Below are 12059 nucleotides of genomic sequence, written 5' to 3' on the forward strand. Positions count from 1 at the left end.
CACATTAGCTATCTACTCCAAATCAATCATCACCTTTGATTTCATTTTCAACGGTGGTGGGTAACTCTCGACCTCAAGCAACATAAAGATTTTTCAATGTGCCGAGAACACGAATCATTACGCTATATGTTATTATACAAGTGGAGAAAATATATTTTTCTTATTTTTCAAGTATCCCTCTACTTGTTTAAATTTTATTGCATATTACATGATAAGATTTCAAACTCGTAAAAAGTAAGAGGAAAGACATTATGCACATTGAATTATTAACCTAACTCACGTCTGCATAGAGTCGGAAGTTGAAAATGTTGTGATGAGGTCTCCCCTCCTTCTACTTGTCTTCGGTGACTTTGTTTAATGAGGCATGATGAGTGCCTCCAAGGTCACGTATTTCCAACAGCATGCGTGCGTGGGTCATTGATATGTGCTTTTCAACACCCACATTTTCCCTCATCCAATCCAATGTGTGTTATATTATATGTGTAGTGGTATAGGCACTAACAACTAATAGCAACTGAGGAGGAACTCTTACTGTATACCAGCACCTTTCCTTGCCTTACAAAATCAATTACAAGGGCCTTTGGCGGGCCTAGCAGCCTACCATATCCCCTCCCAATTGAGAACAACTTCCCTAAAATCGAGTTCTCTTGGAACGACATTCAAAGTTAATTATGTCTGCTATGTGAAAAAAATATAAAAAGATGTCACAATTCATTTGAAATATTACTACAGTGACATTTTCGTAATATCGATAAGAGTACTAGAAAAAGATTAGGTTTTTTTTTTTTAATGGGGAAATTTCTACAAAGACCAAAGTTTTTAAAGGATTTAAAGTTTCAAACCATTTTATGAGAAGAGGTGGAACCCATGAACCACTTTTCCCATCACCACCACAAGTGGAAGTGGGAAACCCAACAAAAGAAGTTCATCTCCTCCATATCAAGAACAAGAAGTGGATGAAAAAACAACATAGCAATTTCCCATTTTTTGGGGGTGGTCCACTGTTTGTGCTTTTAAAAAGTGGACCCACAATATATCAAAGACCATTTTTTTAGCTCATATTTGTAGATTACAGTTGCTAGTTGAATTTTTTCTTTAAATTATTAAAAATAAATCTAATTTTGGATCGTCATATCATTTGGTTGACAATGTATGGTCTACGAGATGATTTCCTAGTACTTTCCAAAGATGGAAAATAAAAAAAGGAAAATGTCGTAGACCATACGTTGTAGATCAAATAATACGACGATTAATAATTAAGCTCTTTTTAATGATTTAAAGAATAACTCAAATGATTAATCACCACCTCATATGGTATCTAGTGTACAAGAAATAATCTTAAATTTTAGTATCTCTATCATCACCGGAAAAAACCAACTAATAAAAAGGTAGGACCCACAAAGTGGCTAATGATGTGGGAGAGGAGTTAATTAGTCCAACAGAGTTCTTACTACCAAAAGGAGACACTTTTGCTCCCCTACAAATAAAAACTGCCTCAGATTCCCTGCCCACACAAACGTGTTAGCCTTGATGGATGTCCCTCCACTCTCTCTCTCCCCTCCCTCCCTCTCTCTGCCTTTTGTAAGTCCTCAACTATTTGAATCTCCAAAACAATAGAGAGAAGGGAAGCAAAGGAAGCAGAAGAGTTGTCGTTTTCTTTTGGATTGGTCAAATCTTGTACCAAACCAAATTAGCCGCTTTCAAACGAGCTGCCTATTCACGTCCTTCCTCCTCCTCCTCCTTCTTCCTCAGCATTTAGGTTTCATATACTCCACAAGTTTCAAACTTTGAATTCGACTCAGTCGGTTTCTGGGTTTTTGCCTTCTTGGGTAGTTTTAATTTCAGCTCCGGAAGAACTTTCACTACAAAAGCTACCAGGTTAGTGTTTACTTTGCCTTGAAAATTTTACCCAATTGGATTTTTTTGTTACTTTGTTCAAGAGAAAGAAGAAAGGTAAGAACTTTCAGCATAGCTAATGCAACTGCTCAAATGCACTGTAATTTTTCTTTCATTTCCAAAATTAGATTCTCCAACAGAGAAAAGGGTCATGAAATTTGACAAATTTGGATGCGTTTTTGGATTGGGATTCACTAACTTTGTGTTCCAGAATTACCCATTTGAATTTTGAATTTAATTGATAAAAAGACTAAAAACCCAGAATTGTTTAAGAAATTAAAGGGAGGGAGCTGAAATTTGACAGCTTTGAATGTTAGTGAGATTCAGACAAAATGAGCTTTAAAGTGTTGTGTTGATTTTCTTGTCTGAAATGGTTGCTGAGATGAGGCAAAGCACTAAGCTTTATGCTGTTGAATTTCTTATTCCCATTATATTCTTGTTATCTCTGGAAGGACTATTCTCTAATTAAAATAGTAGATTGGGGTATTGTATTAATTACTTGTTTAAGGAGAGGCTCCTCTCTTTCTTGCAAAGGCAAAAACCTGGTGTTTTTATTTGAGTTTTAAATTGTTAAAGTTCAATGGAGTTTTCATTGGTGCATTTCCTAACTCTTTCCCCCTCCCTCTTTCCCTCTCTCTAAGTTTCTTTTTCTCTTTGGAAGGATTTGATTTAGCTTAAATTTCGATATTTCGCTGGTTTTCGGGGGCTCAGTTGTGCATTTGCCACTCTATAACCTCATATGTTCGTGGTGTTTGTTGTTCCAACTTTAAGTTATTATCTTGATTTCGTTCACTCTCGAAGTGTAGCTCGCAGGAACGATGGCAACATCTGCAATGCCGGTCCCTCGGGTAGCATCTAATTTTGATGAGGTTTCTATGCATCAGAGCTTGCTCTTCTCTGATAGTCTCAGGGTACTCCTCTTTTGCTTAAATATTATTGCTTTAGTTGGTTCTTAGTTTTGCAAATTCAGTGAAGTGAAATAAAAATATCCGAATTCAGGAGACGTTAGCTTGTTCTAGTGCAAAATTCCCTGCAACTGAAGTTGTGTGATTTTCGTTGTGCATTGCATTACTTTTCAGGATTTAAAGAATTTGAGAACGCAATTGTACTCAGCGGCAGAGTACTTTGAACTATCGTACACAAATGATGACCAGAAACATATGTGAGTTGTTCCGATTCATGGCAATTGGGGTTTTACTATGCTAATTCTTTGTATCCATATTATTTTTGCAAAATTAAACAAATATCCTCTTGTTGTGCAGAGTGGTGGAAACATTGAAAGATTATGCCATTAAAGCTCTTGTGAATACGGTGGATCATTTGGGTTCCGTTACATACAAGGTTAACGATCTCTTCGATGAAAAGGTGGATGAAGTTTCTGGCACAGAATTTCGGGTATCTTGCATTGAACAGGTAAGTTAACTGTGAAATTAAAGAAATCGTTTATGATCCAGGTCTAACTATAGAAAAAAATCTTGAACAAGCTTGTCCGATATGTGTTTCTGTATAAAATGATTGGCGAAAAATGCCTTTTTGGGGCCGAGGTATAAGATAGTTAGTCTCGCATGTAAGTTCGTAGCTCATTCTTCAAAAGTTTTGCATGATAATCTTCAGTTAAGAAACCAATGGGTCATTGCACAACAGTGTGCGACTTATTGCACCGAATTCAATCCTACAATTTGTAGCTATGTATTCAATCACAAGAAACCAATGCTCTTTTATGTTTCTTTTAGAGGATAAGGACATGTCAAGAATACATCGATCATGAGGGTCTTTCTCAACAGTCATCGGTTATAGATACTCCTAAATACCACAAGCGGTACATCTTGCCAGGCAAGTACACCACCGTTGTCTCAGTTTACTGTTTTCATACCATAAAACACTCCATTTTATGATTTTTGACCTCGTTTTTTTGGAAATACGGAGATAGAAATGAATAAAAATTCTTACAACTCAAAATCATGTTCAGTTGGTGAGACCATGCACAGAGGCAGCAGAACTAAATCCAAATACCAAGGATGCAACCTAGATGACGAAGATGATTGGCATCAATTTCGGAATGGTAAGATGCTTCATCTCCCATTTTGTTTCAGTGTGTATAATTAATCAAGAGTTTAACATAATCTGGTTCTTGTTGTAATTTGATTCGATCCTAAAGCTGTTCGCGCTACAATTAGAGAAATCCCACCGTCTACAGTCAGGTAAATATTACTGCGGTATCTTGCTTGAATCAAGTTGATGACCCAATTTCATATGTCATAAAGGATGGTCATGTTTTGTGCAGCAAAGGGCGTTCTCCGTCTCCTTCTCCACAACCTCCCCAGCGAGCTGGAGTTTTTTCTTTTACATCTACCATGCCCAAAAAGGAATTAGGTGAGTATGCATCTTGGACATTGCGATATTGACACCGTTATAGTGAGTTGGATATTGATAATCTGATTTTTGATGATGTTTTGAATCAGACAAGCGAACAGTTTCGCCTCATCGATTTCCACTTTTACGGTCTGGATCTCTTGCAAGTAGGCCAACTACCCCAAACAAAAGTCGGTCAACTACCCCGAACTCAAGTAGGCCTACAACTCCAAATCTTTCTAATCCAAGAAGACGGGTGAGTGTCAAACGCTGATTATTTTTTCAATGTTTCTTTTGAAGTTCATTAGATTTTCAACATACTTGGTACGGTTCCCTTCTATTGTGATAGCTGTAAACTGAGAGTTCGGTGTTTATGTATATTCAGTACCCTTCGGAGCCTCGGAAATCAGCTTCAATGCGATTACCTGCTGAAAGAGATAATGGCAGAGAGGTTGAACAATCCCCCAGCAAAAGTAAACGGCTCCTCAAGGCCTTGCTTAGCCGGCGCAAGTCAAAGAAAGATGACATGCTATACACTTATTTGGATGAATACTGAGAAATTGAGGGAGGATGTACAATGGAAGCAGAAAATTACGGTTTCCACCTTTCCCCTTTTGTTTGATTACCTTTTCGTTTTACATAGCAGTGTAATGTTTTCAAGTTTTATAAACAGTATATATCAATTATTACTTCCCATTTCAGAAGTTTGCTTGGTAAGAGAAATACTTTCGAAGCGATAGCGTTGCGATGATATGCGTTGAAAAATCAGTCCAGAACTTCATAATCAATCATACAATGTTAGAAAACTAATGAAAATGACTTGAAAACTTTGAGTTTTAACGATAAAGACAAAATAAAGGGTAAAGTGAATAGTATCATAGTTGACTTTTTAATGTAAAAATATGGTTTTTTGTTAAAGTAAATAGTACCGGGAGTTTTTCGTTAAAGTTTTCTACAATGTAGGGTTTAGGAGCAATCTGATCGTTTTGTAGGAGAATGCATTCAATCTAGCTGCGACTGTAAACTGAATTACACATAAAATAGCATTCATACGCTGTGTTGAATATATCGCTGAATCTTATAGGTCATAAGCAAAGTAATCAAACTACATTTCATGCTCTGAACAGTTCCACAAATACCAACTTGAATTGTTACACATCATTTCATAGAAAAACTAGCAAAGCAAAGTAGCTAACTGGTCACAATTCTAATCCATTTCCAAATTCTTCGATTGTCTTTGTGGCGAGTGTCAATGCATCTAACAAAGCGCTATATGATGCTCGAAGAAATCTCGCCTCAACAGCCTCAAAGTGCCTGTACATAAGATTAAAATCAACCACAGGTTCAGCAGAATTTTTTTTGTAGCAGATTTACTGAATTTAGCCCACAACTTAGCTTTGAACCCACTTTTTTGTCGATAGTTTGGTCGTTAGGCGATAATATTGTTCCTCCCTCACCCCATATAGCATTTTCTTACATCAGAATCAATCCAATGATTCTTCAATAAAAGTTTGGAAAATTAATTTTATCGAACGGAAATGCTTACACTGAAAGCTTGCAGTTGGAAACTGACATCTGCCTCTTCACCTTGTCTGGTTGCAACTGCAGTAATAGATGGAATCAGATAAGAAAACAATTAAACCAAATGAAGTTAGGAACTGAGCAAAACATAGCTTTAACATATGAAGCATCACCTCCTTATCAACAGCTAATGTTGCATAGACGATTGAAGCACTTTCCTCGGACTCAAAATCTACCTCCAAGTCACTGCACACAGACCTCCATTTTCTTAATATCGATGCTCCTACTATGCGGGTTAAAAGAATTCGCAGAGGCAGATAAATTATAAACGATGAAAGTTGAATCAATGATCTCCGCTTCCAAGAGAAACAACCCTTGTAAAACTTTTACAAGGCCACGCAACTGTACGTCCTCCCGTGGTCCTTGATGCATAGTTTTCACATTCAAGTTTTCAAGTTTATTAAAAGAACTATCTAGAGTAATCTCAAGATCCATGCACAACATTTTTGAACAGGGTTCGCCTCAGAATATCTTGATCTACCTACCTCACCAAGAGCTCTAGAACTACTCCCTAACATAGCTGAAAACCCCATCAGCTCCTACGAATCCACGAATTAGCTCAACCAAAATTTTGAAAACCTAACACTGAAGTGAAACGTCGAAATATAGCAGCAATTCAACTTTTCCAAGAAAGTTATGTTGTCCTTCACATTGTGAATGATGAACATCGGTTAATGTATGTACAGCAATATTTCAACGAACGAGATGAGTTTCGTTCAGTTTTAACTTATCACAACAACTATGGGAAGCACAGAGAGAAGTTCAATGGAGTGGAAATACATAAAACTAATCATATAAGCTACACATACATAAACCCAGAAGCAAAACTATCGAAAATAAACTCACTAGGAATTCAAAAAACAGATACTATAAACTGCAATTCGTTCAAACAGATACTCAAGAAAGCAAATTCACGAATAATATACATAAAGATAGAACCTTTTACAAATCGAAAACAAACCCATATCCAAAAATCAACTAAGGATCTTTACTTTTCGGTTCCTGAGGGATTGAAAGAGGAAAATAATCAAAGCCCAGAAAAAAAAATACAGGAGAAACTGCTGACTTTAATTACAAAAGTAAGGAGATTTCAACAGAAAAACATACAGAGAAAAATAGATATTGGTATATAAGAGAGGAAGGAGAGAGAGTACCAGCTAAACTCCCACTGGGTTTGGGCATCTGCCATGTCAGAAGCTGCTGCAGCCATGGTTCTCTGGAGCTGAGAAGCTGGAGAAGCTGAGCAGCGCCTCTCACATTATCGGGTTCTAGTCTTATAGACGAACAAAACGCTGCGTCTCAAAGAACCAAAACGACGTAGTAAAGGAAGGAGTTGTGTGGTATAAGATAATATTTTTAAACTGACGGAAGTACCCTTAGTTCTAGTGGTGTGAAATAGGTACGGAAACTGGTTTTCGAGGTTTAATAAGCCGAATCCGGATCCTCATCGGATGCTTTTTGTGAGGATTTCGGAAATTCATGAATCGTGTTCTTTCATCGTACATCATGTAATTAAAATTATTTTAAATATTTTTATTTAAAATTAAACATAAATAGTATTTGACAAAAACTGATCATATAATTTACGATGAACGAACACATTTCATGAATTTCTGAAATCCCCACGAAAAAAAAATCCGAAGAGGATCCTGTTGGTTAATAGTTAATACGCATAGGCATTTGGGTATATTCCAGCGTATATCTGCCATCCTTCTCAATAAACTCCCGTTGCTCGAGAGATGGCATCTTATATAGCACAACAAAAGCATCTCTCTCCTCTCTCCCTCTCTCTCTCTCTCCCTCTCTCTCTCTCTCTCCTCTCAAAACCTACCTTCCTTTCATTCAATTTCGACACCTTCTTCTCATCCAATCAAACAGTACATATTTTTTCGCAGCCACATGCAAAGGCCAGGTACGTTATTCTTCATATATAACATCATCATTTGGTTTACCGATACTCAGTCTTCAATTTATCATCGATCTTAAATTTTGAATTTATGAACCCTATAGTTGTTAATTATAAAGGAGTATTTGTCTTGGGTAAGATGATATGTTTGTTTGAGGTAAACCACCGCTTGGTGCTGCCTGCATGTATATTGTATATCATACTAATATTTGTGCTGTCTTTAGTTAGTACTACTGTACTAGGGTTGGTTGTTCAAACTCCTGGTTTTTCATGTATATTCATCCCTTCGTTTTCGTTCCTTGATTTTTCTTTGATTCATTTAGTCCCAAAGTATCAAGGTGTTTTCGTTTGTTTTCGGATAAAATAAAAATTCATGAAGAAAATTGGCCAATTATAAAAATTCAAAGATAATCGGCTAAAATTATAGTTTAGGAAAAAAATTGGCAACTCCTTACAAGTTCGGAGAAAAATCGGCCAATACCTCAAAATTTTATACCAAAAATTTATTATGATAACACCAAATAAATAAAAAAAGAAAGACCCTATTTCTTGTTTGCTCTCATTCTGTAAAGCGTACAATCTGTAAAGACTTGTTTGTCTCCAGTATAAATGGATAAAATTATGATCTTGATATGTTGCAAGTGAATTGAGGGGTTGGGATCCGCCTAAATATTGGCCCTTGTGATCCTCTCTCCATTCCTGCCTCCGACTGCAACATGTCTGTATAAAAGGCCTCATATCTTGTTACCAAATCCCGGTTTCCGGGAAGAACACTTGACGCAGCATTCACCAGTGCCGATGGAATGAAAAATCGATGAACCCCAGTTGAAAGAAACGCGGGGTGTTCTTTGACGATCAGCAGCAGCTTATGTGATGGCATGTCCGACTCTTGCTGGTTTTATAGTTCTGAGGGCTCTCCTTCCATTCTCCAATGCCAATGAAAAGAGGCCAAAGAGGTATAAGAGGAAAAGATGTAGCTTTTCAGATATGCTGGACGTGAATGACACACTTCTCCCTTCTGCGCTGCTTTTTCTGATACGGGAAATTCTTGTAACCATCCACCCTGTAAAAGACAGTATATATTAGCACGTAATCACAGATTATATTGACATCAATACAGCAGGCATGCTGCCATTTGGTCCGTGCTCTTATACAGAATAGAGATGGAAGATTTTGTTTAGGTTAAATTTGCTTACCCGAACTTGTTTCAGGCAAATTTGTCCAATCATGTGGCTCGGTCTTTGCTTCCGTTGCCTTGATCAACTCCATAAGAGCTTTGTTTACCTGATATTCAAAACAAATTAACATAAGATTTCCTTTACACGCCAAGCATCATTGAATTATATAACGGATGATTCCATATAACGGATTTACCTCCTCGGTCCTTTCATGACTCACTAGATGCCCTCCAGGAAGATCTACCATTCTAGCAACAGGATGCAGCTTCTCTGCCAGTCTCCTTGCATGATATATTTGAGCAATGACGTCATGCCTATCAATTTAATGAATGTCAAGATGGTTGCCAGAAGAATATGTGGTGAACTGTTAATCAAAATTGACAAGTTTCACACAAACACTTGATTTTTGGAGATAATTTGTTTGAGAGTCGGAAATGTACGTATGAAGCAGTGCCTTTCTGCAGGCATACAAATTCCAGACCACTAACAGTCTTATCTTGACACACAACATGGAAAAAAAGGGGACATCTGAGATGCACTGCATTGTATGTATGACCGCACCTGCCATGAATGACTGAAACGAGAAATCCTGCTGAGCGGATCAATTCAATCTCCTTTCGTGTCATTTTATGCGTCCAGCATGCATTGATTTGACCCTCGAAACCATGGTTGGACTGCATCCCGGTTGCTGATATACCTTTGACATATTCCTGGAGATAGGTTCCAATTCAGAACATGGATATTGTACTACAAATTGTATCTAAGCCTCAACCGAAATATCAAAACAATCAATAAGCAGTTCCCTTAGGATTTCTTACTTGATATAAAATCGCCCTTCTCGTGTTGGATCCAACATATTCTTCAAGATATCCCTGCACGTTAATACAGCGAATGTGTGAGAGTTTCGTTGTTTAAAGCATGAGTCATGTCCCTATTAGTCCAGAGTTAACAGACGGAAAAATAATAGAAGCAAGAGCACCGCAGACCTTCGAGTAGTGCGTGTCCAAGTCTACAGCCGCCCTTTGCTCGGGAGTCTTTGCCTTAAAAAACCGGACAGCAATGGATAGTGTTTGTCGGTCAAGCTGCAACACATTGAACATATTAATGAGAAATCAACTTCACCTCCTGCAAGCAAATTTACGTACTGTTTCTAGTTCATGGGTAAGAAATCACGAACCCTTGGTAAACATTCGAAACCTCCCCCGGTCACATTAAGCAAAGCCAACGACAGAATTCTATCGGGCACCATTGCTGCTAATTTGCAAGCTATCATAGCTCCTGTTGTGGTAACAAAATTCACGTCAGACTAAAGAAATAAATTAACGAAACCAAAGAAAGAAAGAAACCAAGTCCTGCTACGAAGTAAATTCAGCTCACTGTTTGTAATTCAGTCAGTGCCGAAAACATGAACTCACCCATCGAATGCCCGAAAACATGGGCTTCTGTCCACCCCAAGTGATCCATCAATGCAATTGCATCCTTTGCCATTGTTCTTGTTCTGCCACAAACAAAAACAAATCATCATTAATTCAACTTCTGATCCCCATTATCCGTATTTTCGGAAAATTCACGTAACTTTTTACAAATCTTCGATAAAAAATCAAACTTTTCACCAAATTTAACACTCAACAGACGATAAATGAGCACTAACAAATACTAAAACACATTTTATTGCCTGTTTAGTGCCACTTCGTAAAAAAGTTTTATTTTTTGTTAGAGTACATATACTTCCTTATAAGAGCAATCACAAGCCAACAAGCTTCTCGCTTCGCGAGGGTCGAAGAAACGTCTATATCCTACAGTATATAATTATATAATTGAATACTATTTTTTTCCGAGCAAGAAAATTTTGACTTTTTCAAATGCGTAATGAAAACTCACGTATATTCGGATTTTTTCGTGGGGATGGAGCTCCGACCCATGCCTCTGTTGTCGAAGGCACACACCTCGATGTCACCGCCGCTAAAACCAGCCTCATTGTCGCAGCAGGCGGCGGCTGCCACCCTCTCGTCGTCATTGGGTGCAACGGACACCGTCAGTCCCTGAATCTGTGGGCCCCACGAGTCGTGAGTCCCCGCCAAACCTGTCCATCCATTCCAAAATCCATCAACAACACGGAAAATTCAGACCAAACCAAAACCCAGTTCGTATAAATCATTAAAACAGAAAATAAAATAAAATCCGATCAGAAAAAGATAGAAAAAAAAAAGAAAGAAAAAACTGAATCTTCGAGATAGGCGACCTATGATGAGGAGGACCTTGGTCGGTCCGCTGCCGTACGTTTCGTAGAAGATTTTGATTCCGTCGTTGAGCTTGGAGTCCGCTGCGGCGGCATTCTGCGGCGACGCAACCTCGCAAAACGGCATCCTATTCGCGATGAACGAGTGATATCAAATTCTAGAGAGAGAGAGAGGGAGAGGGAGGCAAACTGCGTTTTGTTCAGACGGGGTGAACGAGTGATATCAAATTCTAGAGAGAGAGGGAGGCAATCTGCGTTTTGTTCAGATTTCGGAGAGAAACTGAGGAATTTAGCGTGGTTGGATATGGCCGAGTCCTTATAGGAATATAGGAAGTTGTTGGCGGGAGCGGTTGTTTCGGGGTAGGTGAATAGGCCGCTGTACCGGATATGGTCAAAGTCAACAAACTCACCCAGTCTGAAGTCAGTAGGAAGCATCTGCATGTAACGTAAAAATTTATGGTTTTTAAGATAAAATTGTTTTTGAGATTGTCATAACTTATTTTTAGTCTCTTTTTATTTTTGACAGTCAATAAGTTTTTGATCTTTTGAGTACTTATTTTTATTTTTATAGTCCTAGTAGATATTATGTGTTTAATTGTTTAAGTTCTAAAGGGTGTCAAATTCATGTTCGTTTTATCCCAAAATCGATAGAGTTAGTCCCTGATTTTATCTATTATCAATAATTTTGATCTTTTGTGAAAATTTTCTATTATATAAGGACTAAATGACAAAATATCCTTAATTTTTGTTAGATTGTTTTGGCCCATTGTTTATCAATTGAGTGTATTTTTGTTATTTTGGTCCTTAAATGATTGACAGTGGATAAACTCAGCGACCACTTTTATTGATTCAAATCTCAAGAACTAAAATGAGAAGCTACATCAATCTCAGAGACTATTTTAGCCAA

General features: G+C 37.7%; 3 protein-coding genes across 5 annotated transcripts; 1 reads left to right on the forward strand and 2 right to left on the reverse strand.

The window, feature by feature from the left end:
- The first annotated feature begins 1455 nt into the window (after positions 1-1455).
- LOC103444095 (protein ABIL2-like) lies at positions 1456-4952 on the forward strand. 3 transcript variants are annotated; one of them, XM_008383010.4, is made up of 10 exons: positions 1456-1878; positions 2703-2807; positions 2976-3058; positions 3159-3309; positions 3630-3729; positions 3866-3958; positions 4055-4097; positions 4181-4269; positions 4359-4504; positions 4634-4952. In XM_008383010.4, the coding sequence occupies exons 2-10, from the start codon at positions 2715-2717 to the stop codon at positions 4802-4804; spliced, it is 969 nt and encodes a 322-aa protein (XP_008381232.1). In that variant the 5' UTR covers positions 1456-1878; positions 2703-2714; the 3' UTR covers positions 4805-4952. The 3 variants fall into 3 exon arrangements, with proteins under 3 accessions (XP_008381232.1, XP_028960448.1, XP_008381238.1); XM_029104615.2 differs by having other exon boundaries at positions 1510-1878; positions 2698-2807; XM_008383016.4 differs by having other exon boundaries at positions 1511-1878; positions 2710-2807.
- A 325-nt stretch (positions 4953-5277) lies between these two features.
- LOC103444088 (EKC/KEOPS complex subunit PCC1-like) lies at positions 5278-7178 on the reverse strand. The gene is made up of 4 exons (XM_008383002.4): positions 6984-7178; positions 5943-6015; positions 5795-5850; positions 5278-5562 (listed from the first exon to the last, which is right to left on the reverse strand). Exons 1-4 carry the CDS (start codon positions 7037-7039, stop codon positions 5448-5450), a joined length of 300 nt encoding a protein of 99 aa, XP_008381224.1. The 5' UTR covers positions 7040-7178; the 3' UTR covers positions 5278-5447.
- A 1015-nt stretch (positions 7179-8193) lies between these two features.
- On the reverse strand, positions 8194-11491 carry LOC103444078 (uncharacterized). Its single transcript, XM_008382994.4, has 10 exons — positions 11156-11491; positions 10795-10996; positions 10329-10411; positions 10091-10191; positions 9900-9995; positions 9732-9785; positions 9475-9623; positions 9110-9227; positions 8932-9019; positions 8194-8798 (listed from the first exon to the last, which is right to left on the reverse strand). The coding sequence occupies exons 1-10, from the start codon at positions 11277-11279 to the stop codon at positions 8602-8604; spliced, it is 1212 nt and encodes a 403-aa protein (XP_008381216.1). The 5' UTR covers positions 11280-11491; the 3' UTR covers positions 8194-8601.
- Between the last annotated feature and the right edge of the window lie 568 nt (positions 11492-12059).

Source organism: Malus domestica, chromosome 01 (assembly GCF_042453785.1).
Source record: "Malus domestica chromosome 01, GDT2T_hap1".
Taxonomy (NCBI): Eukaryota; Viridiplantae; Streptophyta; class Magnoliopsida; order Rosales; family Rosaceae; genus Malus; species Malus domestica.